General features: G+C 62.1%; 1 protein-coding gene across 7 annotated transcripts; it reads left to right on the top strand.

Annotated features, from left to right (window-relative positions):
* The first annotated feature begins 1,538 nt into the window (after positions 1-1,538).
* Positions 1,539-24,126, top strand: SNED1 (sushi, nidogen and EGF like domains 1). Of its 7 annotated transcripts, none has more exons than XM_049802745.1 (33): positions 1,539-1,855; positions 4,821-5,108; positions 5,759-5,899; positions 6,596-6,758; positions 7,670-7,795; positions 7,925-8,038; positions 8,851-8,964; positions 9,227-9,340; positions 9,476-9,592; positions 9,892-10,017; positions 10,291-10,395; positions 10,855-10,968; positions 11,117-11,233; positions 11,718-11,834; positions 11,920-12,036; positions 12,300-12,413; positions 12,495-12,668; positions 12,849-12,962; positions 13,909-14,022; positions 14,396-14,509; positions 14,597-14,710; positions 15,335-15,631; positions 16,839-17,022; positions 17,112-17,224; positions 17,758-18,036; positions 18,442-18,586; positions 18,933-19,015; positions 19,750-19,836; positions 20,071-20,187; positions 20,687-20,777; positions 21,416-21,499; positions 21,758-21,795; positions 22,231-24,126. In XM_049802745.1, the coding sequence occupies exons 1-32, from the start codon at positions 1,652-1,654 to the stop codon at positions 21,792-21,794; spliced, it is 4,338 nt and encodes a 1,445-aa protein (XP_049658702.1). In that variant the 5' UTR covers positions 1,539-1,651; the 3' UTR covers position 21,795; positions 22,231-24,126. The 7 variants fall into 7 exon arrangements, with proteins under 7 accessions (XP_049658702.1, XP_049658703.1, XP_049658708.1 ...); XM_049802746.1 differs by having other exon boundaries at positions 20,690-20,777; XM_049802751.1 differs by having other exon boundaries at positions 15,569-15,631.
* The last annotated feature ends 93 nt before the right edge of the window (positions 24,127-24,219 follow it).

Consider the following 24,219-nt stretch of genomic DNA (forward strand, 5'->3'; position numbering starts at 1 on the left):
GCAAGTCCTGGCGCTGCTGGGGGTGCTGTGAGCATTTTGGAGCCCTGCAGCTTTGCCCTGGGTGCTGCACCCCTGCTGCCCACAAGGCCCCCCACTGTACCCAAGCCCCACTTTTGGCCCTCCACTGCACGCCTCAGTTTCCCCCACTCTACAGAGAGGCAACGATCCCCGCGCCAGCGCTGCCGCCTCTCGGGGCGGCCAGCAACGCGTGGGTGAGGATTTTGGGAGCACCCTCACACCGATGGCAGAGCTGGGCCCCGGTGAGGCAGACTTTCCGCAGCAGTGTCCGCGGCTGGTCCTAACCCAGTCCGGCTGTTGTTTGCTCCTCCGCTTTGCACTTTACATAATTTGTTCCTTGGCCCCTTTTCAAACGTACCTCGCAATCGTTACAGCAGAGGATATTTATACAGCGGGGGTGTGGAATAACATGGAAAACCTCTGGAGCCAGGGACCGGATTCCCACACCAACCCAGCACCGGGGGCAGGCGACAGCCCTCTCCGGTTTTGCCGGGACCCTGGATGGGGCTGGATGGGGGTTGTCCCTCACATCCTGCCCCCCCCGCCCCAGCTGTGCCTAGGCACCCCAGAGACTCCTGCTATGGGACAGGTTGGGTGCAGTCATGGGGGCACCCAGAGGTGGAAGGCAATGGGGTCACTGAGCCCCCTGGTCCAGCTGCAACCCTCACCCCAGCATCTGCCTGGCAGTGGTGCAAGCAGCACCCATTGTTAACTCTCAATTAACTATCAAAACCCACCGGTGCTTTTTAGTGGGGTCTCCCAGTGGGCAGCCCCAGCAGTTTTCTGGGGGACTTGGGCTTTCTTGATAAAACCATTTGCTGATGATAAATGTAGGGTGGGTGTGGGTTGTTTTTTTTTTTTTTTCTCCAGTGGAGACAAAGAGGCCCTTGAGCCTAAAGCGTAACTTAAAACATGGCATTCCTGAAAAGAATTTCCTGATAATATTTTTAGCACCTGAAAAAAAAAAAAGGGGGGGGGGGAGCAAAAAAAAAAGCAAATAGCACCATCTTTTTCCTCTTACACTCTTTTTTTCCCCTCCAGTCCTCTGTTTTAAAGGAGCAGAGGGGACCCGCTGCTGAAATGCAGCTGGGGATGGGGGGGTGGAGCGGGGCCGCGGCTGGCCCTGGAGGGGGGCTCTGCACCCACGCGTGTCCACGGGTGGTGGCTACGTTTCGCCCGTGGGGGATGAGAAGGCGGCGACGGGTCCCTCCGCGGGGGGCTTGGGAGGAGAGGGGGCGGCCGGGAGGGGTGTCCCTGCGTGGGGTCCATCACCCCTGCCCCGTGGGGGGACCTCCCCCCCCGCCCCGCTTTATTTGCATACCCCGCCCCTCCGCCACCGCCCTCCTGGCGCGCCGAGCGCCCATTGGCTGGCCGCACCCGGGCTATGCAAATCACCCGCGGCGGGGCGGGGCTGGCAGGGTGAAGGGGTCCGGCGCGGCGGCGGAGGTTCGAGCTGCAGCGGCCGCCCGGTTCCGCGTCCGCAGCTCCCAGCGATCGGCAGCTCCCAGCGATCGGCTCCGCGCAGGGGCCGGGCCGAGCTCCGTGCCCGTCCGCGGGTGCCCTTCCCCCGCCGCGCCGCCATGCTGCGGTGGCCGGTGCCGGCGTGAGAAGCGAGCGGCGGGACCCGGCGGCCATGCGGGGCCTGGCGGGCTGGGCCGTGCTGGTGGCCCTGGGCGAGTGGCTATGGGCGGGCGGCGTGGTGCCGCTGGCAGACTTCTACCCCTTCGGGCCCACGCAGGGCGACGCCGCCACGCGGAAGCAGGACGACGGCGGCTCCGAGCTGCGGCCCCTCTCCCTGCCCTTCCCCTTCTTCGGCGCGGGGCACACCGGCCTCTACGTGAGTACCGGGGGGCGGCGGGGAGGGCCTCCTAGTTCATCTTAGTTTTAAATTACTGTCCCGCTCAGATGGGTCCAAGTGCATCTGGGTTTCCACGGGGGCCCTCGGGTAGTCCCCATTGAACTCGGAGCATCAGAGGAATGATGGCGTGCTGAGGGCATGAGGAGATCCGGCGGGGTCCTGGGCTCGGGAAGCGTGCTGAGCCCCCAGCTCGATGGGGCCAGGGCCACCTCGGGTGGTGCAACGAGGGTCCTGGCCCCGCCATGCTGGGGATGCTGGACGAAGTGCTCGCCCATGGTGGGGAGCCCTGGCCTTAGCCCTGGCTGGAGCCAGAAATGCCCCCACCTCGGGGGACTGACCCCTGCAGCAGTGTGTGGTGAGGGTCCCAGTGGCGGGGAGTGGGACATGGCTGGTGGGCAAGAGCTTGGAGCAGGCGTGCTGCAGCCCCTGGATGGCAGCCCTTGCCGGGGAGGAGGCGTCAACGCGGCTCTGGGTGCAATGCAGAATAAACACAGCTGCCCTTTGGGTTGTGTTGCAGTGGGCTTGGCTGGCTGCTCTGCACATCCCACTCTCTCTCCTCTCCTCCCTGTGCCCGCTGGGGCGGCCGGTTGCTGGGACCCCAGCTGATGTGCTCCCTTGCAGCTTCTGAGCCACCTTGAGGGGACCGTGGCTGGAGAGCTTGAGTCATGCCAGGCCCCTCGTGTCCCCCATGGCTGTGGCTGTCAGGCAGAGGAGCAGCTCCGAGTGCCCAGTTGTCCCTGGAGCCTTTTGGGTGGTGCTAGTTCCAAACGCCAGCCCTGCATCCTGGGATGGGGTCTGTGCTTCCCACGCCAGCTCTCGCCTGGCGCAGTGAATCCTCCAGCGTCCTGGTCCCTTCTCCCCCATTTGACAGACAATCCGGACCCAGCTGGCAGAGGAGAGGGCTGAGCATTGCCTCGGTGCAATCTCAGAGCTCGGCTAGTGTACCATCTTGCTGCCTCAGATAAGCACAGGAGATCCTTGGTCCTCGCCGGTGTTTTTTTTTCCCTCTGATAAAAGAACCAGTCCTGTCATCTGGCAGGAGGGACCTGGGCTTGGGGCTTGAGTCACAGTGGGAGGATAGAAGAGACTGGGAGAAGCCAGGTGACATGATGGGTGTCCCATATGGGATGCCCAGCCCAGCTCTGGGTCTTGGAGGGGCTGCAGGGGTCAGAGGGCAGTGCATCCCCCTCCCCTGAACCTAGACCCCCCTGGTTCTGCAGGGCCAGCTTGCCTGCCCCCATCGTGGGGGTCTGCTTGGCAGGGCTGCTGCTCCCTGGGGAGCAGCTGCCCGAGGGAAGCTGGTGCGGGGCTGGGCTCACCTGGAAACCTTCGTTCTTGAGGGCTGCCTCCAACCACCCCCTCCTCCTTTGCAAAAACCAGCAACAACAAAAAAAGCCCTTCTTGGCTCCGGCTCTCTCCCATCTTGCTTTAATCAGGGGAAGAATGTTCCTCTGTGGACACCGCGGGGTTACAGAGGCTTTGGGAAACAGGAATCCTCTTCCCCTTAGTCACAGCAAGGACTGCTCTGTGCTCACACGGAGGGGCTGGGGACCCTCCTCGGGGACTGGGGACCCCCTCCAGGGGCTGCACGAGGCTGTCACAGCCCATCATCCGTCCCCAGCCCCCTTCAGCCTGGGCCTGCAGGCAGCTGGGGCGCAGGCACGCTGGCTTCGGCGTGGCTCCTGGCGGGACGCTGGCTCCCAGCTCCTTGTCGGCACGCGAGCATGACACTGCTGCCTGTCCCTGCCTGCTTCGTGCCAGGGCTGCTCTCTCCGCTGGAGAGCCTCTCGCCTTCACCGTGCCCGCCCTTTCCCACCCTGCAGCCCAGGGTCTTGCCGGGCCGGTGCTGCCGGAGCCAGGCATTGCACGCTAGGGAGCTCAGCTGGGGGGCTGTGTACTCCTGCCTGTCCTGCTGTTGCTTGCAGGCAGCACTGCAGGCAGGGGAGTGGAGCAGCTGGGAGCTGCCTGCCCCACTGGGATTGCCACTGCAGCAGGGTGCTGGCAGCATCTCTTCCTGGGAATTTGGGGGGTCAGAACAAGAGCGTTTCCCTTTGATCCCTGCCCCCTTGCTGCCTGAGCAGGCATCAGTGCAGGCAGGGGTTTTCCTCCCCTTCCTCCATCTCCCTGCATCCCCAAGCCAGGAGGCAGCACTCCAGGCAGCAGCATCCACTGTCTCCAGCTTCCTTCCCTGGACTGAGGGCCACTTCCACCATGTGTCCCTGGGCCAGGCATCCCAGGACCCTAATTGCCACAGTTAATTAGTGCTGGGGAAGGGCTCAGAGTTTGCAGTATCTTGCCCCGGGTGTCTGGCATCCCCCGCTTTAATGAGAGCAGCCTGCTGAGGCCCAGCCAGCACGGGGGGCTTTGCATGGGTTGGTGGCACGAGCCCATTAGCTCGACCGCTCGTTAGCTCACTTGCAGCACCATGCATGCCGGCGGATGGATTCCTGCCCAGCAAGGCTCCCCCCATCCTGGGCCGGTGGCTGCCTGGCTCGGGCATGACCTAGACCCCAGCCCCACAGGCTGTGTGTCAGCCGTAAGAGAGCAGGGAGCGAACAAAACAGCCCCTCGTCCCTGCCAAGAACACCAGAGTGAGCTGGCCAAGTGCACTGGGTGCTGTTTGTTTAAAGCGCTGGGGCCGTCGCAGTTTTCTCAGCTGTTCCCCCTTCCCCTGGCCTGGCCGCAGCGGAGAACAGGGCTGGGTTTGTTCGGGCAGCTGCCTCCCCGCAGCCGCACTCCAGCGAGCGAGCGGCTGGGGTGGGGGGCTGCGGGTGCTGGGGCACGTCTCCACTTCCAAGGGCAGGAAGGGGAAGCGCTCCAATGTTTGTGGAAAGAGGGGGTGAAAAAAAAAAAAAGGTGAAATGGAAAGCACCTCTAAACATGGATTTCTGCTGGCGGCAGGAATCAACTGTGGCCACCCGTTTCTTTCTCTCCCTCTCTGCAGGTGAACAACAACGGGATCATCTCATTCCTGAAGGAGGTGTCCCAGTTCACACCGGTGGCCTTCCCCATCTCCAAGGACCGGCGCGTGGTGGCTGCTTTCTGGGCTGACGTGGATAACCGGCGGGCAGGCGATGTGTATTACCGGGAGAGCACCGAGCAGCCCATTTTAGAGAGAGCAAGCAGGGACATTGCACAGTATTTCCCCGAGTTCCCGGGGTTTTCCGCACAGTGGGTCTTCATTGCCACCTGGTACCGGGTGACCTTCTTCGGGGGCAGTTCGTTTTCACCGGTGAGTAGCAGGGACAGAGCAGCCGTTAATTTTGGGGTAGGGGTTTGTTTTTCGTTTTTTTTTGTTTGTTTGTTTGTTTGTTTGTTTTTTTAAAAAGGAGCATCTTGCTGGAGCTTCGGTGCCTTCCACGGCAGCGGCACTCCTGCCGCATGTGGCACAGAGCCGTCAGCAGGACTAAGCTGACCCCGGCGGCTCCATCATGATGCCTTGCCATGACAGAGCAGCGCCAGGCTGGCAAAACCAAACTCTCCTGTTTGTGCGGTGTGGAGGCTGCAAATTGCTGGTGTCCCCCTTCTCAGGCAGCAGCAGGGTGGTGTTTGCCTGCCTGCCTGCAGTTGTGCTGAGGAGCTGGTCGCTGATGGGGTTTGGTGCCTTTCTTCCAGAGGACTGATAACCACATTTCTCCCCATTTTTCCTGTTCCCCTGGCAGGAGAAGTGAGCTATCCTACTGGCTGGGGTGCTGGGTGGGGGGATCACAACACCTTAGGGTTAAAAATAATTAAACCCAACTGTCTTTTCTTGCAGAGGAGGACTCAAAGAAACACCTTTGCTAAATGTTCTTTCCATCATTTTATTTTCTGACTGGTTTTTGGCTGGCTCACCTGCCCTCTTCCTGCCCACTCACTGCTTTCTTCCCTTCCCTGCTGCAGGTAAACACTTTCCAGATTGTTCTCATCACAGACGGCAAGCTCTCCTTCACCATCTTCAACTATGAGTCCATCACCTGGACCACGGGTATGCACGCCAGCAGTGGGGGGGACTTTGCTGGGCTCGGCGGCATCGCGGCGCAGGTAAGCGGCAAACGTGGCCCCTGGGACGCATCTGCCCTGCAAGCTTGTGGCTCCTGGTTTGGGTTTTTTTGGAGGTGGAAAGCCTCCCCCTGCTACTTTTTTTTTTTAAAGTTCTTAAATATCCGTGTGTGCTCTGGCTCCCAAAGCCAAGACCATACAGGGGGCTTTGTTATCCCGAAACCACAGGTCTTTGCCTTGGCTGCTGCCTCTTAGTCCCTTTTCCTTCCTAACCTCAGCCTTTAAGAGCAGCTGCCGCAGCCAGCACAGCTTTTGCTTGTATTTTTATTTCATCCTTGTGTGCGTTTTTGTGTTTAAGGGAAAAAAGGCCAACACCCACACCCGCAGAAACCCCAGTACCCGTTCGGATGTGTGAATTTACTGGCAGTTGATCTGTGCTTGGCTCTCTGCCCACCAGCCTGCAGCAGGCAGGATGCTGCAGGTGGAGAGGAAGCGGACGGGTTTTGAATCCCAGGGGAGGGACTGAGTGGGCAGGGTGGCCACATCGCCCCATCATGCTGGCTGTTGTCCTGACATGTGGATGGGGCTGAGTGCTGGCCGGTGGCTGTGGAAGGGGACAGTCAGTCCGAGCGATGCTACTGCTGGTGCTGAGTGGCAGGAGAGATGAGCTTTCATGCTCTAGCCACCTTCCCCCTTGCGCTAGTGATGTCTCTTTACCCTCTGCCCTTGTCCTCCCAGGCAGGTTTTAACGCTGGTGATGGAAAGCGCTACTTCAACATCCCCGGATCCCGCACCGATGACATCGCTGACGTGGAGATGACGACAAATGTGGGTATCCCCGGGCGCTGGGTGTTCAGAATCGATGATGCCCAGGTGCAAGTGGGGGGCTGCAGCAATACAAGTAAGAGGACAGCAGTTAGGTTTATTTAACTCCCAACCCAACCCCACACTGTTCTCCAGCCCCGTCTTTCCCTGCCTCAACCCCCACCTCTGCGGGGTGGAGGAGGTGGCTCAAAGGGCTTGGGGAGGGAGGGGAGGCAGCCATGGGGGGACCATCCTCATTGCCTGCTCTGGTTGGGGATGGCACCCACAGGTGCCCCGGGGCTGGGAAGGGGCTGGGAGAGCAAATGGGGAGGGGAGGAAGACTTTTGAGACTAAAAGAGCCTGCGCGGAGCTATGAGGGAGGTTGGGGAGGAGGTGACGGTGCACAGGCGGGACCCCGCCGGCCCACTGCTGGGCAGGGCAGGGCACAAGGGGCTGGCACCCTCGGGGAATGCATATGTCTGTAAGTCCCAGGAGGCCGAGGCGAGCCATGTGGAGGGCTGCTGGGTGTCACTGGCTGGGGCACTAGGGCTGGGCCACACTCCCCATCCCAGGGGTCCTGACACATCCCCTGCAGCGCCACTGGCCTCCTGTTCCTCATCCCTGCTCCCCCCCAGCCATGTTTTCCCACCCATGATCTGCGTGTGTCTCGCGTTACTGGTGGGTTTGCTGTACGTGGGCTCTCACGTCCCCCTTTCCCTCTGCCCTGGGTGATAAGCGAGGGCACGTCCATGTGCCCCCGGCTGGCGGGGCTGACTATGCAGCCCTCTCCCCCTCACACAGGAGGAATAAAAGAACCCCTCTGTCCCAGGGGAGCCCGTGAGGAGTGGACCCTGCCCTGCTGTGAGGCAGGCAGCCCCCATGGGCTCCCCGAGCACCCTGGGGAGCCGGGCGGGCACGGGGATGGACCCTGGCGCTGGTGTGGCTGGAAGGCGGCGGGTGAGCCCTGCCGGGGTGCAGGCTGACGGGGGGGCACCGGTGTCCCCACAGCCTCTGTCTGCCTGACACTGCGGCCCTGCCTGAATGGGGGGAAGTGTATTGAGGACTGCATCACAGGGAACCCCTCCTACACCTGCTCCTGCCTGGCTGGCTTTACTGGGAAGAGGTGCCATGTCGGTGAGTGCCAGCCCTGAGCTCCTGGCACTTTGCCGCGGGGAGCAGGTCTCGCTCCTGGCATCACTGCTGTGTGCTGGCTGTCCCTGTCCCTGCCCTGAGCTCCTGTCCCTACACGGGGCTCTGTTTCAGATGTGGACGAGTGTCTCTCCCACCCATGTCAGAATGGAGCCACCTGCCTCAATGGTGCCGGCAACTTTAGCTGCAGGTGCCTGCCAGGCTTCAGAGGCACCAACTGCGAGACTGGTGAGTATGGGGCTGCTGGTGTGGCAGGGCTGGCTCTGCCACATTTGAAGAGCAGAGACCCCAGGCTTGGGGGGCACTGCCACTCTTGGGGGGGAGGGGGGGGAAGCGGCTCTTCGAGACTGGGGCTCCTGTGGCAGCTGCTGGGCTCGAGCGGTTTACGATGGCCGGTTGGATTTCAGCTTGATGCAGGCAAAGGAAACTTTGCTCTGGCTGTGAGCCCATCCTGCCGCTGGCAGCCTGCTCTGCCGAGGGCTTGGCTCAGCCCTGCCGTCAGCACCTCTCCCTGCCACTGCTCCCTTAGTCAGAAAAACCGGTGGTTAGTGCTTAAACAGAAGTCTCGAGGCCCTGCTTTCGCAGGTGATGCTCTGGTTCCGAGCCTTTCAAAGCCAGCAGGGACTCTCCTGGTCCCTGTTAGGGGCCATGGTGGCCGCTTTCCCCCACTGCTGGCCTCCGCCCGCCGGTGGAAGTGCCGCCAAAGTGTTTGGCTCCCAGTGAGCCTCCAGGCCGGTGGAGAAGGCGAGCAGGGAGTTGACTTTCAGGGAAGGGAGGGAGGGAGAAACGCCCAGCACAGCACACTGGCATCTGAGAGGCGCAGGGAGATGAAGGGTCTGAGCTGCCCAAGGAAGGGTTTTGGGAAGAGCCGTGGCTGGGTACGCGGCCGCCACCTCCCGCCAGAGGGTGCGTTGGTGGCTCCAAGCTGCGCTCTGCCCGGCCCCGGCATCACCGTGTGTGCAGAGGAGGCCACGTGCCTGTCCTGGGCCTGGGCTCATCCCCGCTCCCGCTCTCTTGTTTTTTTTGGTGTCCCGCTGCAGAAGAGTCGCCATGTGAGAGCAGGGTGTGCCAGAACGGCGGGAGGTGCCAGGCGGTGAATGGGACGGCAGCGTGCTTGTGCCAGCCGGGGTACACGGGGGCAGACTGCCAGACAGGTGGGTGGCAGGAGCAGGCACCGGGGGGAGATGGTGACAGTTGACGCCTTGGCAGGCTGCCTTCCCACCCTGCTTCATCCCCGGCTGTAGTTTTGGGAGGAGAGGGCTTGGCGTTGCCGGCAGCACTGATTTTTATTTTTTTTTTTTCTGGCTGTCGCCTTCCTCCTCCCAAGCATCATCCAGGATGGGAGGCAGCGGGTGAACCAGCAGCCTGGCAGTGCCCGCACTTGGCCTGACCGCCCCTCCCGGCCTCCCCTTGCAGAGGTGAACGAGTGCGAGTCCAGCCCGTGCTTGAACGGTGGGCACTGTGTCGACATGGTTGATAACTACACCTGCGTGTGCCTGGAGCCCTTCGTGGGACAGCGCTGTGAGACAGGTGCCTGCTCCTGCCTGCGCCCCAGGACCACCCGCACCAGGGACTGTGTCCCCCATGCTCCGCTGGCCATCATGGCCCCTCTCCCAGGGCCAGGCTCTGCTCATTGCATGCTCGCTTCCTTTCCCGCCCCGCCAGACTCATCTTCCTGCGAGGACCGGAGCTGCAGAAACCGGCAGACATGCAACTACATCCGCCCTGGCCGCTACATCTGCACCTGCTCCCCGGGTTATTACGGCAACAACTGCCAGTATGGTGAGTGGAGGCATGCCTTGCCCAGCATGGCACGGGAGTTGGTTTCGGACGAGCCAGGCAGGAAGAGTCTAGAAGGGGCTGTATCAGCCGCAGGCAGTGCCAAAAGCTGGCAGGCAGCATGTGCAGAGGGGTTGTGGTGCTGCTGGGAGGGAGCTCCTTCCATCGGGGCTGCTCAGCTGCGGTGGGGTCTCTGGCATGAAGCTGGGCTAGACCAGCTCTGCCCTGGCTCCCCCCCGTGACAGAGGGTGTTCCAGCTCCAGGCTGGGGTGGCTCTAGCTCAGCCTCCCCCTTCCCCGCAGGTGGGCCCCGTGTGCCCGGCGCCTGCCTCTCCCACCCATGCCAGAACGCGGGTAGCTGCCTGGAGACGGAGCAGGGCTACATCTGTGAATGCCGGGAGGGCTACACCGGGCAGGACTGTCGAGACAGTGAGTACCCAGGAGGGATCTCGCCGGTGGGGTGTCATGTCTCTTGTGCTCCTGAGAGGGAGAAGCAGCAGCCCCGGAGAGTCCATTCAGGGCTCCTGGAGTGAACAGTGGGTCTGTCCTGCTGAAAGAGGCTGTGCCTGGGTGTCTGGGAGGGGGCTTGTGGCTGCTGTCCGCCTGAGCTTCCCCCATGGGTGGCATCCAGCAAGGCTGTGTGGCTGTCCCAGCCCCGCAAGCCGGAGGGGTCCTGGGAAGCTCCTGTCTCCTCTCTTGCAGAACTCTCGGAGGGCTGCGAGTGTCGCAATGGGGGCAGTTGTCTGGAGGGGAATGTTACCATCTGCCAATGCCCACCTGGGTTTTTTGGTCTCCTCTGTGAATTCGGTAGGTGAGGGCTTCTCACTCGCTGTGTCTGCTCCCTCTCCTGGATGCTTGAGCCAGGCAGGCTGCGGGCAAGCAAGGAGACATTCTGCCCATGCCTGAGCCTAGCACGGTACCAGGGGCACGAACTGAATTTGAGCCTGGAAATACTGTCCCCTGGTGAGGAGGCAACGCTTCCACCTCCACTGCTCCCCCTTGAGCTGTGCCTCTCCCAGCCCCTGGCCCCAGCCCAGCCCCCCTGGGCAGGGAGGGGAACCGCAGCCTTAGTGCGCTCCTGCTCCAAAGCTCGCTGAGCATCCAGGCTGGACCTTGCCATTCACACAGTCTGCGGTGTGGGGTACAGAGGGTCCCTCCTGTCTCATCAGACCCTGCAAAGTTAGGAGTCCCCTGTTTCTGGCCAGGCAGCCGGTTGGGTGTCCTGCTGCTGGCTGACAGAGGCTGGTGCTGGCTGTGTGTTTGCAGAAGTCACCACCACGCCGTGCAACATGAACACGCAGTGCCCGGATGGTGGGTACTGCATGGAGTATGGCGGGAGCTACCTCTGTGTCTGCCACACTGACTATGGCACCAACCACAGTAAGTCTTGTCCGCAGGGACGCGGGACCAGCCCCAGGGAGGGACACATGCGATGGGCCAGAGGTGTGAGCAGGGATACATCAGCCAGGGAGCAGCCCTTGCACCCTGGTCGTAAGTCCTCAGTGACGCCCTGTGTTTGGCTTTGCAGCGATGCCATCCCCCTGTGACTCGGAGCCCTGCCTGAACGGGGGGTCCTGTGAGGTTCATGACGACTCGTATACCTGCGAGTGTCCTCGAGGCTTCCTTGGCAAGCACTGCGAGAAAGGTACCCGTACAGAGCTCCCTGCTAGCCCCAGGACTTGGCAGGGGGTGGGAGAAGAGCCTGGACCCTTGTGGGAGATGAGCGGCCGCTTGCTGAGCTGCAGCTGGAAGTGGGTGCAAGTTATCCCATCCCACAGGGTGAGGGGAGGATTGTGTGGCTCCCTTCACGGCCCCTGATGGTCACAGCCGCCGATCCAGTTGTGTTTCCTGCACAGCACCATCGCTGTTGGAGTTCTTTTTGCATGCCTGAGCTTCTGGCCTCAGGAGTGGCGGTCAGTCCCCAGGCATCATGCATCTGTGGTCACCCGAGGCCCCAGCACACATCTGCATGGGTGGTGTTTCAAGGCGTTGCTGAGCCCAGGGCTGTGAGGCCCGGGTGCGCTCGGCTTTCCCATAGCGAGGGGTTTGGTGGGGTGCTGGTGGGAGGTGGTGGCTCTTGGGGTGCCAGCAGCAGTGGGTGACCCCCGCTCTCGGCCCTCTCTCTGCAGCCAAGCCAAGGCTCTGCAGCACGGGGCCCTGTCGCAATGGGGGCACCTGCAGGGAGGCGGATGGCGAGTACCACTGCACCTGCCCCTACCGCTTCACCGGCAAGCACTGCGAGATCGGTACGGCCCCCCGGCCCCCACCCGGGGAGGAGAGGCGGCAGTTGTCCCACTCGCTGCTCAGCTCCTGCCTGCCCTCTGTCCCCAGGTAAGCCAGACCCCTGTGCCTCGGGGCCCTGCCAGAACGGGGGCACCTGCTTCCACTACATCGGCAAGTACAAGTGTGACTGTCCCCCAGGCTACGCTGGCCGGCACTGCGAGATTGGTAGGTGTGAGCAGGGTGCACCAGTGCTGCAGGCTGCCTGGGGAGCTGTTGGGGCTGCCGGCAGAGCTGACAGTCATGGTGGCGGCAAGCGAGCCTCGCTGCTTGCTTTGAACCCCCTTCCTTGTAATTTGAAGTGCTTCAACTCTTCTTTGCACCCTGCTGGAGGGCAGGGCAGCACTGCTGGGGGGGGGGGAAGGGAAGGGCTCCAGTTCCTGGCCTCTGCCAACTCTGCAGCATTCTCGTTCTCTGCTCCATTCTTCTAGTGCCCTCTCCATGCTTCCTTAGTCCCTGTGAGAACGGCGCTACCTGCGAGGACCTCGGAGGGGGCTATGCTTGCACGTGCCCCGTGGGCTATGTAGGGAAGCACTGCCAGTCTGGTAAGGGCCTTGCTCTGCCCCTGTCAGCCGGGAGGTCGGGGTGCCTCTGTAGGCCCTGCTCACCCCACCGTCTCTCCCCAGAGGTCGACTGCGGTGTCCCCAGCGAGGTGAAGCACGCCCAGGCCTCTTTCAACTCCACCAAGGTGGGCTCGCTGGCTGAATACCAGTGTGAGCTGGGCTACACCCTCAGTCAGCACAACCACCCCCGTGTCTGCCGCTTGCCAGGCATCTGGAGTGACCCCCCCGAATGCGATGGTGAGGAGCACCGAGCAGTGACTGAGCCCTAGGGCACAGTCCCGGTGGGCCATGGTCACGACCATGGCTTGGTGACCCCAGGACATGTACTCCAGTCCTCCCCTGCCCATGTCTGCAGACAGAGCGCCCCAGGGACCCCTGCCTGGTGCTCACGTCTCTTGCCTTGTCTCTCCCCTGCAGAGATTGATGAGTGCCTGTCCCAGCCCTGCCTGAACGGTGGCCAGTGCAAGGACCGCATTGCCGAGTTCCTGTGCCTGTGTGAGCCAGGTTATACCGGCCACCACTGCGAGTCGGGTAAGTGACCGTGCTGGGTACGCTTCAGGGCTGCCACAGGCTGCTATAGGAAACCCTTCCTTGTCCCACAGCCCCCAGGGCCTGAACCCCATGACCAGGAGCTGGGCTGCCCGCAGTTGTGTGCGCTGGCTTGTCTCCCAACTGCATGCTCAGATCAGCCTGCAGCGAGGGCTCCTCTCCCAGAGCCCGTGGCCAGCTGTGGATGCACCGGCAGGGAGATGCTGCTCCCAGTTGGGCCGAGGAGCCGGCAGGGCTGCAGGGGCATGTGCGCTACTTGTGTCCTCCCACTAATGGATGCCATGTGGGCATTTCTGTTGCTGATGGGGCAATGACTTCTCCTGAGGCATGTTAAGCCTGTGCAGAGGAGCCCCAGATCTCGGGATCTGGGTGGGAAGTGCCCTGCCTGGGTCCAAAGCTATTGGCCAAGATGTGGGGAGAAAAGTAGCTTGATGTAGCACATATTTGGCTGTGCTGTGCTCCTGCTCCTGTGTACGCACATGGTCTTGGTTGCGTGCGGGTGCTGGTTGAAGGGGGTGATGGGCAGCATGGGGGCTGGTGGTACTCTGTGGCAGGCAGTTCAAGCCCAGCTCCCCAGGGCCTGGCAGAGGACAGTGGTGGGAGAAGGCAGGATGCTTGCTGTGGGTCCGAGAAGAGGACCTGCCACAGGCACCCTAGGTGACCTCTTGGCAAAGCACCCCACACTGCCAGCCATACCCAGGTGTCCCTGTGGGCATGTCTTCATGCCCAGCTCCCGCTGCAGCCCCCATGCAGGGGCAGGTGTGGGGCAGTGGGCTCCTGATGGCCTTGGGAGCAGGGCTGTTCCTGGCTGGTGGGCTTGGGCGTAGCAAGCAATGTGGGGAGGGTCTGCACCCCGCAGGAAAAGCACGGCGTTTCCAAGCCCCCCATCGCTATGCTGAGCTGGCACCTCTTCTCCACCACTCCCCAGATGTCGATGAGTGCCAGTCAGAGCCCTGTAAGAACGGCGGGACCTGCTGGGACCTCCCCGGGTCCTTCACTTGCTACTGTCCCGAGGGCTTTGTGGGGACCCAGTGTGAGACAGGTAGGGACTTGCCCTTCCCAGGGCAGTGGGAGGCTGGACTGTGGGCACCGGCACGCTGCCAGGACCGGCACTGAGCCAGGCGGCTGGTTGCTCTCTTGGGCACCTTGACCCCAAAACTCTGGTGGGGAGGGAGCAAGGAATAAGGTGTCTGCCAGTGACAGATCCCCTTTTGAAGGCGTCCACCCCATGACAGGGGATGCAGCCACCGCAGTGCTTGGGTGGGATTCTGGGTCCAGACCGGCTGTGCTGAGCCCCAGGCTGTGCATCTGTCCTGCTGCTCCCTTTGGGGGGGTCATTGCTGTAGCTTGCCTGCGGGAGCTGGCTGCCGGCATGCTGGGGAACCCGCTCACTGCTGGCCTCCTCCTGCCTCCAGAAGTGGATGCCTGCGAGTCAGCCCCTTGCCGAAATGGAGGAGAGTGCGAGAGCTATGGGGGCTCCTACCTCTGCGTGTGCCCAGAGGGTTTCTTCGGCTACCACTGCGAGATAGGTGAGGCGGGCAGGGCAGCTTGGTGTGGGGCGGCCACTTGGCTAGCTGGCACCACTGATGTCACTGGGCCTGACGTCTCTCCCGCAGCCAGCGACCCGTGCTTCTCCAGTCCCTGCGGGAGCAGAGGCTACTGCCTGCCCGGCAATGGCACCCACAGCTGCACCTGCAAAGTCAGCTACACAGGCAAGAGCTGCGAAAAAGGTAAAGGCCCTCAGCAGCGGCACCAGGATGTGGCGCGGGGCTCGACGCCAGCCCGGCGGTGGCCACTGTCCGCGAGGGGCTCGACGCCGTCCGGGACCAGCAGCTCTCCTTGAGGCGGGCAGGGCTGGGGGCCTTGCCTCCGTGGGGGGCAGCCCGGCCCCACCGACGTGTCGGGCGTGCACTGGCGTGCTGAGCTGCTGCCACAGGCGCCAGGCTCTGCACGAGGATGCCAGGGACTGGTTTCCCTGGTCCCCCTGCAGCGACGGCGATCCCTCGGATGCCCTCAGGAGGGGAGGCCGAGGCGTCCGAGGGAAGCCTCTCGCTGCCAGCACCGGCCTCCCTGGGGCCCCTCGCCCCGTCTCGCCGGCACCCTAGGCCTGGCAGGCGGCGGCAGGTGCTTGGCTGCCGGTGCTGCCAGGTGGCAGTGGCTGGGAGCGCTCCGGGCGCCCTGGCTCCTCCGGGGTCAGTGGCGGCTGGCACCCTCAGGGCCCCTGCCAGGCGTGCAGAGGGAGAGGGCGAGGGCCCCATCCTCCATCACTGCCACTCTGCCTCTTGCTGCCGGGGTCTGTTCTCTAAAGATTCATGGCGTTACCTCTCCCCTTTGCTTTTGCCCACACCCTGAAGAATTGCTGCCACCAACCTCATTAAAGGTGGAAAGGGTGGAGGACACTGGTGTGTTGATTTCTTGGCACCCACCTGAGGACGCAGCCGCCAGGCAACTCATTGACGGCTACGCCGTGACGTACGTATCCCTCGACGGCTCTTACCGCAGGACAGATTTTGTGGACCGAAGTCGTTCTGCCCACCAATTGCGGGCACTAGCCTCCGGCAGAGCCTACAATATTTCTGTCTTTTCAGTCAAACGCAACGTGAACAACAAGAACGATATCAGCAGGCCCGTCATGCTCACCACACGCACTAGTGAGTAGTGTCCCCGGGGGGATCGCGGTCGTGAGCACCTGCAGCCCCTGCAGGCGCCGGGGCTTGTGCCACATCCCCCCTGTCGCCAGCTCCAGCCGCAGCCCAGGCCTGTGCCAAACCCTGGCGGGTTTGGTGGTGCGGATCCTAAAAATCCAGCCTGGGGCCTTTGGAAAGCACTCGGCACAGAGAATTGCTGTTCTCTGCTGTGAGTAAAAGGGGACCGAACCTACCCGCAGCTCACCGGGCCCCCGCCCGGGGGCTGGTAAGGGAGCCGGCAGTGGGGACCGCTCCTGGATCCTGTTCATCAGGGCCAGGCTGCGCCTGCCGCACCAGTTACTCCTTGTCACTGAGCCCAGGGTAGCGCGGGTCCCCGGTGCTGCTTGGCTGAGCTGGAGAAGCCCCTGTGCCAGTGGGCCAGTGGGGCTGGGCAATCTCTGACAACGAGCCCCATGGGCGAGTCACCCCATCATCCTGCCAGGCTTGGTGTGGGGATGTGCCAGAAAGAGCAGAGGCTGGCAGGGACCTCTGCTCCGCAGGCGGAGGGAAGGGGGGCACAGTGATGCCTCTGGGAGCATGGGCAAGCGGAGCAGCTGCGGTCCGGCTTTCTAGGGCAGGCGGATGTGGAAATCAAGTGCAAACTGAGGATGGAGGGGATTAGACCTAGAAAAGCTGCCCTGTAACGAGAAGGGGATGGTGGCAGGACAGCCTGTGGGCCCCATCCCCCCACCCCCGCAGCGGGCTGAGACTGACTGAAGCCCAGGGAAGGAGAAGGCAAGCATGGCGCTGGGCATAGCAAGGGGCTGTGCTGCTGGCCACAGCATCTCAGGAGGCCTCAAGCCAGGGATGGGTGCCGGGGACAGCAAGAACTGCACTCAGGATGGCCTCCTGGGGTGTGCTTAGGTGGGCTTAGGGCCAGGGCCAGGCACTGTGGCTCCTTTGGAGCTGGTGGGGGGGGGCTGGGACCAGAGGAGGACAGCCCTGGGGATGCCATGGATGGCAGGAGGCCTTGCAGGCAGGCAGAGGATGTGCCTCCTGCCTGCCCACAGGTGGTGAGGATGGGAGAGTGTGAGTCCAGCAGGGCAGGTGGTACTGAGCTGCTCCTGCTGGGGAAGCCAATCCAGAAGGGCAGGCAGGACCCCCTCTGCGGGGGCAAGGGAAGGGACAGGGCAACAGGCTGACCGCAGCCCTCTCCGCTTGCTCCGGCCAGGACCGCGTACGGTGGAAGGCTTTGAGATCACGAACGTGACAGCCAGTGCCATCACGGTGCAATGGGCTCTCCACCGGCTCAAGCACTCCACCGTCAGTAGGGTGCGTGTCTCCATCCGCCATCCGGGGGACCTGGCAGACCGCACCGTGGAGCTGAACAGCAGCGTGGCCAAGTACACCTTCCTGTGAGTGGGGTGGCAGGCGGGTGCCAGGCCATCTGGCCCTTCCAGGCTGCCCAGCTTACCCCTTCCCACCCTGACTTCCTCTTCCACAGGGACCTGCAACCAGGAGAGAGGTACATCATCCACGTCACGACGCTGAGCGGCCTGGGGACGGAAGACCACCCCTCGGAGAGTCTGGCCACGGCCCCCTTCCATGTGTGGACAAGTGAGTGGGGTTGCCTTCACCACACCTCACCGCTGCAGGGGCCCTGGGGCTTGGCAGGCCCGGGGCAGCCACGGCTCGTGGCCAGCAGGAAAGCTGCAGGGAGGGGAAGGTGTGAAAGCCGTCAGCCTGTCTGGCCAGCACGGCGGGTAGGAGGCATGCAGGCAGCTCTTGGGAAGGGCAGGCAAGGCAGCAGCACGTCCTCCCCTGCCAGATGTTCACTGCCCAAGGGCAGCACGAGCTCAGCCCCACGTGGAGCCCACGTGGGCCTGATTCATCCCCTGCTGTATGGCAGCTGGAGGGCAAGGGCCAGACCCAGGTACAGCAAGGCCCTGCCTGCTTTGGCAGGGAGCAAGCGGTGAGCATCTCCTCCCGGTGCATTGCACAGCTGGAGCTGGGCTGAGGGCTAGCCACGGCATGGCCAGGAAAGCTGGAGCCCTGGCACGCTTATAAGGTGGCATGTGAGCAAGTAGAGCAGTTGCCATTTGGGGACACCAGTGCTGACCCCTTTTCTCCTTACCTCCTGCCGGCCCCAGGGCCTCTACCTCCCCAAAACCTCACCGCCTCCCGCGTCACCACCACCTCCGTGTCCATGGCGTGGGAGCAGCCACCCACCGGTGCTGTGGAGGGGTACATCATCAATGTCACCACCGCTCAGAGTGTGAAGAGCCGCTACGTGCCCAATGGGAAACTTGTGTCCTACACAGTGCGGGACCTGCTCCCTGGGCAGTGGTACCGCCTGTCCGTGACAGCTGTGCAGAACACGGAGCAAGGCCAAGTGCACAGTGAGCCCATCCACCTCTACGTCACCACCTGTGAGTGTCCAGCTCGCTGGGGCTGGGGCACTGCCGGTTTGCCGCAGCACAAGGGAAGGGGGGCAGGGGGTAGGAAACCAGATGACCAACAGAGTAACAAGCCCATGGGGACTTGCTGTTCCAGAACCAGGTGCCTGCAGCAGGCTGTGGGGACAGGTTACAGGTTCCCTGCAATGGGAGGTGAGGGGTTGCAGGGTGCCCTCCATTAGCAGAGGGCAGATGCAGAGGTACAGCTCGGTGATGGCTCACGGGGATGAGGGTTTGCAGCCCAGGCATGTGGAAAGTGTGCACATGTTCCCAAAGAGCACTAAATGGCAGCCTGGGGACCAGGGGACTGGCTGGGAGTTGGGTTGCTGTGCTGACTCATGGCTTGCCTCCTGCTAAACCTAACCCTTTGGTCTGCAGTGCAGAGGGATGGGGCTCCGGAAAGACGGTGGAGCCAAGGTGGACACCCCCGGGTCCTGCGCAACAGGCTGCCCCCAGCTTTCCTGCCCGAGCTCCGCTTGCTAGCGGATCGTGACACAGCTGAGGAGCCCTCGCCAGCCCCCAGGTAGGCACTGCTCCAGCACTCCTGGCTTTTCACCAGCACTTGGCGCAAGCATCGGGCTGAGCACAGCCCCTTTTCCCAGATCTCGTGTTTGGGCGTGCACAGGGTCAAGCCACACTCCTGCTGGGTTGTGCCTCTTGCCCACCTGCTGGGGTCCTGAGCCAGGCAGGCCCTTGTCCTGTGAGCAGGTCCCCCACGCTGCCTGCAGCTGAGCCCGCAGGACTTGCACCAAGCCTGATGCCACCCAGCAAGTGCTTTATCTAGCTGCCTCCAGCCCTAGTGCATGGGGCGGCTGTGGCCTGGGGGACCCACAGTGCTCCTCTGTACCCTCATGGCTTTCCTGTCCCAGGTTCACCGAGCTGGTGGATGGCAGAGGGAGGATCAGCACCAGGTTTGGCACTGCGCTGAGTAAATCCATCACTGTGAAGACACGTGAGTGCTCTGCTGTCTTTCTGGTTCCCTTCTGTCACCCAGTGCCATCTCCTATGCCTCCCCCCAGGACAGGGTGGCAGCCGGGCAGGCTGTTGTAGGGCTGGGGGAGCCATAGAGGAGGGCAGAGCCCTCCCACCTCTCCCTGGGCAGATGTTCGTCTGATCTGCTTGCTAGACCCCTATCCAGGCAGAGGGATGATGCACAGCCAGCTGGGGAGCCCAGAGACGGACTTTTGGTGACAGGAGGCAATGCTGGCTGTGGTACAGGCTGGCCTTCTCCCCTGCCAGCAGGAGCCCAGGCAGTGATCCCGCAGTCCTCCAGCGCAGCCCCTGCCTGCCCAGCAGCCTAAGCTCCTACTGCCAAGCACAGCCTCACACTTGAGGAGGGCACCTGGGCAAGAAGCCCCTCGCTAGCCCAGGACTAGCGCCCCCCCCCATTTGCCATCTCTGGAACACCAGGGATATAAGTGCCAGCTGAAGATATCCTGTTAGGCCTCGGAACCCCACACTGTGGGGTGAGGAAGGGGCCCAGCACACTTGATGGCTGTGTCCCACAGCCCTCCAAGAAGGGTGAGGGGGACACCCTAATTCTAGGGGTGCCAACTGGGAAAGGCTAAACCACTGCCTCAGGCCTGACCAACTCCCTGATGCTGCGGGCAGGCTGGATCCTATCAGAGGGGCTGCCTTTGGGTCTGGCTCTGGCTGGAGGTGACATTTGACCCTCTCGTTGCCCAGAGCCGGAGGCTCCAGTGAAGCTGGAGAATGTGGAGGTGTCCAGCCAGGGCAGTCTGGCACTGCAGCTGCACGAGGCAAAGAGCAAGAGTAAGTCCGGGGGGCAGACACATGAGCAGCAGGGACCCAGCCTGGGCCCCACAGGCATCCTCTTGTTGCTGCCCTGCCGGGAAGCACACAAGGGACATGGTGTGGGCCACTGCCAGCTGCCCCATCCCTGCTCACCAGCTTGCAGCTCTCCCCGGAAGCACCCTGGCACATTAGGGTGGGGTGGGCAGGGCTGTGCGGTGGCCCTGGGGTCTGACAGCCATATGTGTTTTGCAGGTGAGGGGCAGAACTGCTCCACAAACCCCTGCAGGAATGGAGGCACCTGCGCCAGGGATGCTGAGTCCTACCACTGTGACTGCCGCCCGGGATTTAAGGGCCGGCTCTGCGAGCTGGGTGAGTGCTGTGCTGCTGCCGGAGGGCCGAGTTCCCTCTGCCCGGGCACATGCCCAGCCTGGCAGCTGTCCCAGCCACAGGTCGCACAGGGCTCAGGTCACCGAGCACACCCTGTCAGCACCTGGCTCCTCCCAGCTGACGGGGCTCCCGCCATGCCCAGGCTTCGCTAGAGAGGGCTGCACTGTGTCAAGAGCGGAGAGAGGGGCTGGGCTCTGCTTTTGACAGTTGGGGCAGATCTGGGAGCGCAGGTCTGCTCCCCACTTCTGGCCGAGCCCTCCGCTGCTGCCAGGCAAGTCAGGCTCCTGCCCTGCCCGTGTAGTTATCTGGGCACTGCGAGGCTGGGGGCTCTGCTTTTCCTGGCCGGTCAGCTCTGTTGAGGCCAGCCCTCCAGGACAGCACAGGGGAAGCCAGGGGGGCCTTGCCACCCCCTTGCCACGGGGCACAGGCAGGCAGGGCCAGAGATGGGCTTGTTGATAGCTCCCCTCTCCTGTTCCCCAAGCAGCCTGCAAGAAGGTGCCACACTCGTGCACGCGGCTGTACTCGGAAACCAAGTCATTCCCCGTGTGGGAAGGAGGCACCTGCCACTACCTGTGAGTACTGCCTGCAGGTTGTGCTCCCCGCTTCCCCTTGTGCTCAGAGCCGGGGATGTCTCCCTGCAGCTCAGCTCCAGGGAAGGGAGAGTGAACGCGAGGCCATCGCAGACCCCCGCTGGCAGCTGCCAGGTGGCTGCAGCTGCCCTCTCCCCAGTGCAGGCTGAGCAGCCTCGTGTGCCCTCGAGCCTCTGGGGCTGCCCCACCAGCTGTGTTTCAGGGCAGGGTGTTGCTGAAATGACAGCCCTATAGCGGTGTTACCCCCCTACGTGGCAGTGAGGTTGAATTTGGTGTGCGTGACCCCCCTCCAGGCAGCAGCAGATCCCCTGCCAGCTCAGCTCCTAGCTGCCTCTTCTATCTGCAAGCAGAGGGCTGGGGCCAGCCCTGCTGTAATGCCAGGGCATGGGGGTCTCTGCTGTGCTCCCTGTCTCACCCAGCCTTCCTGCAATGGAGGCACAAGGGCCTGGCTGTGTGGGGTCAGCCCTCAGGCATAGCAGGCTCAGGCCCGTTCCTACCGAGGCTGGCTACCGCAGCCTGGAAGGAAATGGGGGAGACCCCCCAGACTTCCCCCCTTGCACTCATAAAAGCAGATCTGTCCCTGTTATTCCCTGCAACTCGCCCCTCTGCTGTGTGTGCAGGTACAGGAGAGTCTACAAGGTACACCAGGACATCTGCTACAAGGAGAGCTGCGAGGGCACCGGTTCCGAGAAGACAACCAGCAGGTACAGCTAGCAGCAGCGCTCCAAGCATGCCAGCCTTCCTGTGGCCTGAGACAGGAGGATGCAGCCAGTTGGCATCACCCAGCACACGCAGGGATGCCCACGCTGGGGGTGGACTGGGAGAGGGGTGCAGGCACCCCGTACAGAACAGAGTGCGACGAGTGCATGACCGGGGCTGAGATGCCAGCTCTGTGTGCCCTCCCCGCGAGCAATGGCTGTGGGGCTGCAGGGCTGACACTGCTCTCCTCCCTTCTCTTTCAGAAAACCAAGCAACAGTCACACACTGAAGAAGCCATAGGGTAAGTACCTGCTCCAGGCCCTCCTCAGCCACAGGCAGGGGCAGCTCCTGCCACTGCACTGGGAGTCGGGGAGGAGAAGGGTGGAGGCCAGAGCGCAGCCCAGGCTCACGCTGCCGCGTCCAGGGGGTGTGAGGGCTCTCCAGCTGCCATGCTGGTCGGGCTTGGGCATGTGGCTGAGGGCTTCTGGTTCTGGCTGGGGTGGAGGAGCAGAAGGCAATGCTCTGCTTCCCTGCAGCTCTGCAGCTACATGAACAAGAGATTCCTGCACAGAAAGGGCCCAGCTGCTGCCTGCCTGTGCAAGGCAAAGGCTGGAGCCCTGGAAAGGGCAGGTCCCCTTCTCCCAGCCCAAGACGGGTACACAGTGTGGGAAGAGGCAGCTGTGGGGCTTTTGGGGGATTCTGCACACCAGCTCATTCTTCTCCTGCTCCTTCACAGGGTTCAAAGCAGTACAAACTTCGTCTTTCCACATCTAAGGGCTTTTGAAACACCAGGAAGATCAGATCTGCTCACTGGGTTGAACACAGCGGGGGAACCTTCCTGCCTGGCATCAGCCTCTCCCTCTCCTCCAGCCCGTTAGGGACATGCAGCCGGATTGGTGTGCCGAGCAGCACTCCCCTCCCTCGGCCGGACCAGCACTGCCTTTGCTCTGGCTTGCCTTACTCCGGCTGCCTCTCTGCCCCTGAGGAGCTGAGTGCCAGTGTACTGCAGTGGCTGGCTGGCTGCCCCTTGAGGGGACCAGCCCCGCTTAGCCCCCCTCCAGCTGCTCTGCACGAGCAATGGGCTCCCAGCTCTGCTCAGTCATCGGTGGGGCTGAGCCCAGCTCCCTGCCAACAGCATCTGCACCAACCTGTTTTCGTAATCCAAGGTTATAAATTACCTATAACCCCCAAATAAAACAGTTTAATGCAGACCGAAAAGCCTTAGCTATCACCTGAAATGTGGCCCACAACAATCTGGTTGGAGGAGACCTTCCCTATGTAGACAAGTTAGAAATGGTGAGCAGCTTCCCCCAAGCAGCAAGGTGAGTGCGGGCAGTGGAGGCACATCCCTGTCTTCTCTGCTCTAGCGGGGGAAATAGAGGCAGCTTCTACTGCCTGCCTTTTTTCTTTGCTTTGTAAACAATCCCTGGTTTTAACCAAATTTCCAGCTCAGAAAGCAAAAGAGCTCCTAGAAAGAATTTTAAAAGTGATCTGTAGGGTGAAATTTATCAGCTGAGGTGTTAAAACCACATTTGTTCTGACGCTGATTGCCTCCAAGCCAGGGCAGGGCACAAGCATGGGCTCAGTGATGAAGCAAGCTCCCCGTGCCATCCCCCTGAGCTGCTTGCAGCCTTTACGTTCCCCATGGCACCACCCGGTGTCCAGATGCCAGCGCTGTGTTGTCTGCGCAGGAGAGGACCAGCATGCAGTGGCTGCCCCACTGGCTGCAGCAGGGCAGGCAAGGAAAAAGTGTAGCTTAGAAACGTTCCTAGTTTTTGTGAGTTTGTATGACAACACTAGTTAAACATAGATTTGTGTATTAACATACACAGTGTATATTATAAATTAATACATACCAGAGATATATCGTAGTTATGGTATAGAGTGTTATTTCCCCAGCAGCGTGGGGAGCATCCCTGCGGGGCCGCCCTCCCCTCCTCTGAGCATTGCAGCGTGCTTTGTTATTCAGCCACAAGTGGCGAGCTGCAGCCGGGAAGATGCTCTCAGAGCAGAACAGGCCCAGGAGTTTCGCTACTCCTGCCACCACCCTCTCCCTCCCAGGAGCAGTGTAAGAGTGCTCTGCCCCCAGGAGCAGCTGCCGCGGCATCCAGCAGCAGCCTGGCAGGGGCACGGCCAATGTAAAGCCAGGACCAGCGTGATGCTCCCCTCCTGCACAGGCTCTAGCTCTGCTCCCAGAGAAGAACTGGAGTCAGAGATGGACTTGCCTCATTTTCCTCCTGCTGCAAGGTGAGCCCAGGTGTCCTGCCTCCCCCAGGGAATGAGAAGCCAGCCCTTGCCTGGAAGAGCAGGGCCAGGGGAAAGCCAGAACAGTCTCTGCTGCCCACGAGGGAGGGGAGGTTTTGGGGCCGCTTGCCCCCCTACCTTGTCAGCCATGCGACCAGCGCCAACAGAGGTTGCAAAGGTGGAGGCGGCCCCCCCACGGGCCAGACTCATTTCAGCACAGGCCCTGGGCCCAGCCGGTGCTGCTGTGGGGCCTGTCCCTAAAGCAAGGGGAAGCATGGCCCTGCTATGAGCCGGCACAGCATCCTGCCGCCTCCTGCCCCACAGGCAGCACAATACGTAATGCAGCCAGGTTTTAACCTAGCCTTGGAAATAAATTTGTTATTTTGGTTTGGTTGTGGTTTTTTTGGTGTTTTTTTTTTTTTTTTTAAATAAAAACACTTTATGGAAACTGGTTATTTTTTTTTAAAGTAGTTGGTCAAGG

This window comes from Accipiter gentilis, chromosome 6 (genome assembly GCF_929443795.1).
Source record: "Accipiter gentilis chromosome 6, bAccGen1.1, whole genome shotgun sequence".
In the NCBI taxonomy this organism is placed as follows: domain Eukaryota; kingdom Metazoa; phylum Chordata; class Aves; order Accipitriformes; family Accipitridae; genus Astur; species Astur gentilis.

Coding starts and splice junctions, on each gene's coding strand:
- SNED1 (XM_049802745.1), top strand. CDS start 1,652: ATGCGGGGCCTGGCGGGCTGGGCCGTGCTGGTGGCCCTGGGCGAGTGG. Junction 14,711..15,334: donor AGGCAAGAGCTGCGAAAAAG/GTAAAGGCCCTC, acceptor CACACCCTGAAG/AATTGCTGCCACCAACCTCA. Junction 20,188..20,686: donor GGGCCGGCTCTGCGAGCTGG/GTGAGTGCTGTG, acceptor CTGTTCCCCAAG/CAGCCTGCAAGAAGGTGCCA.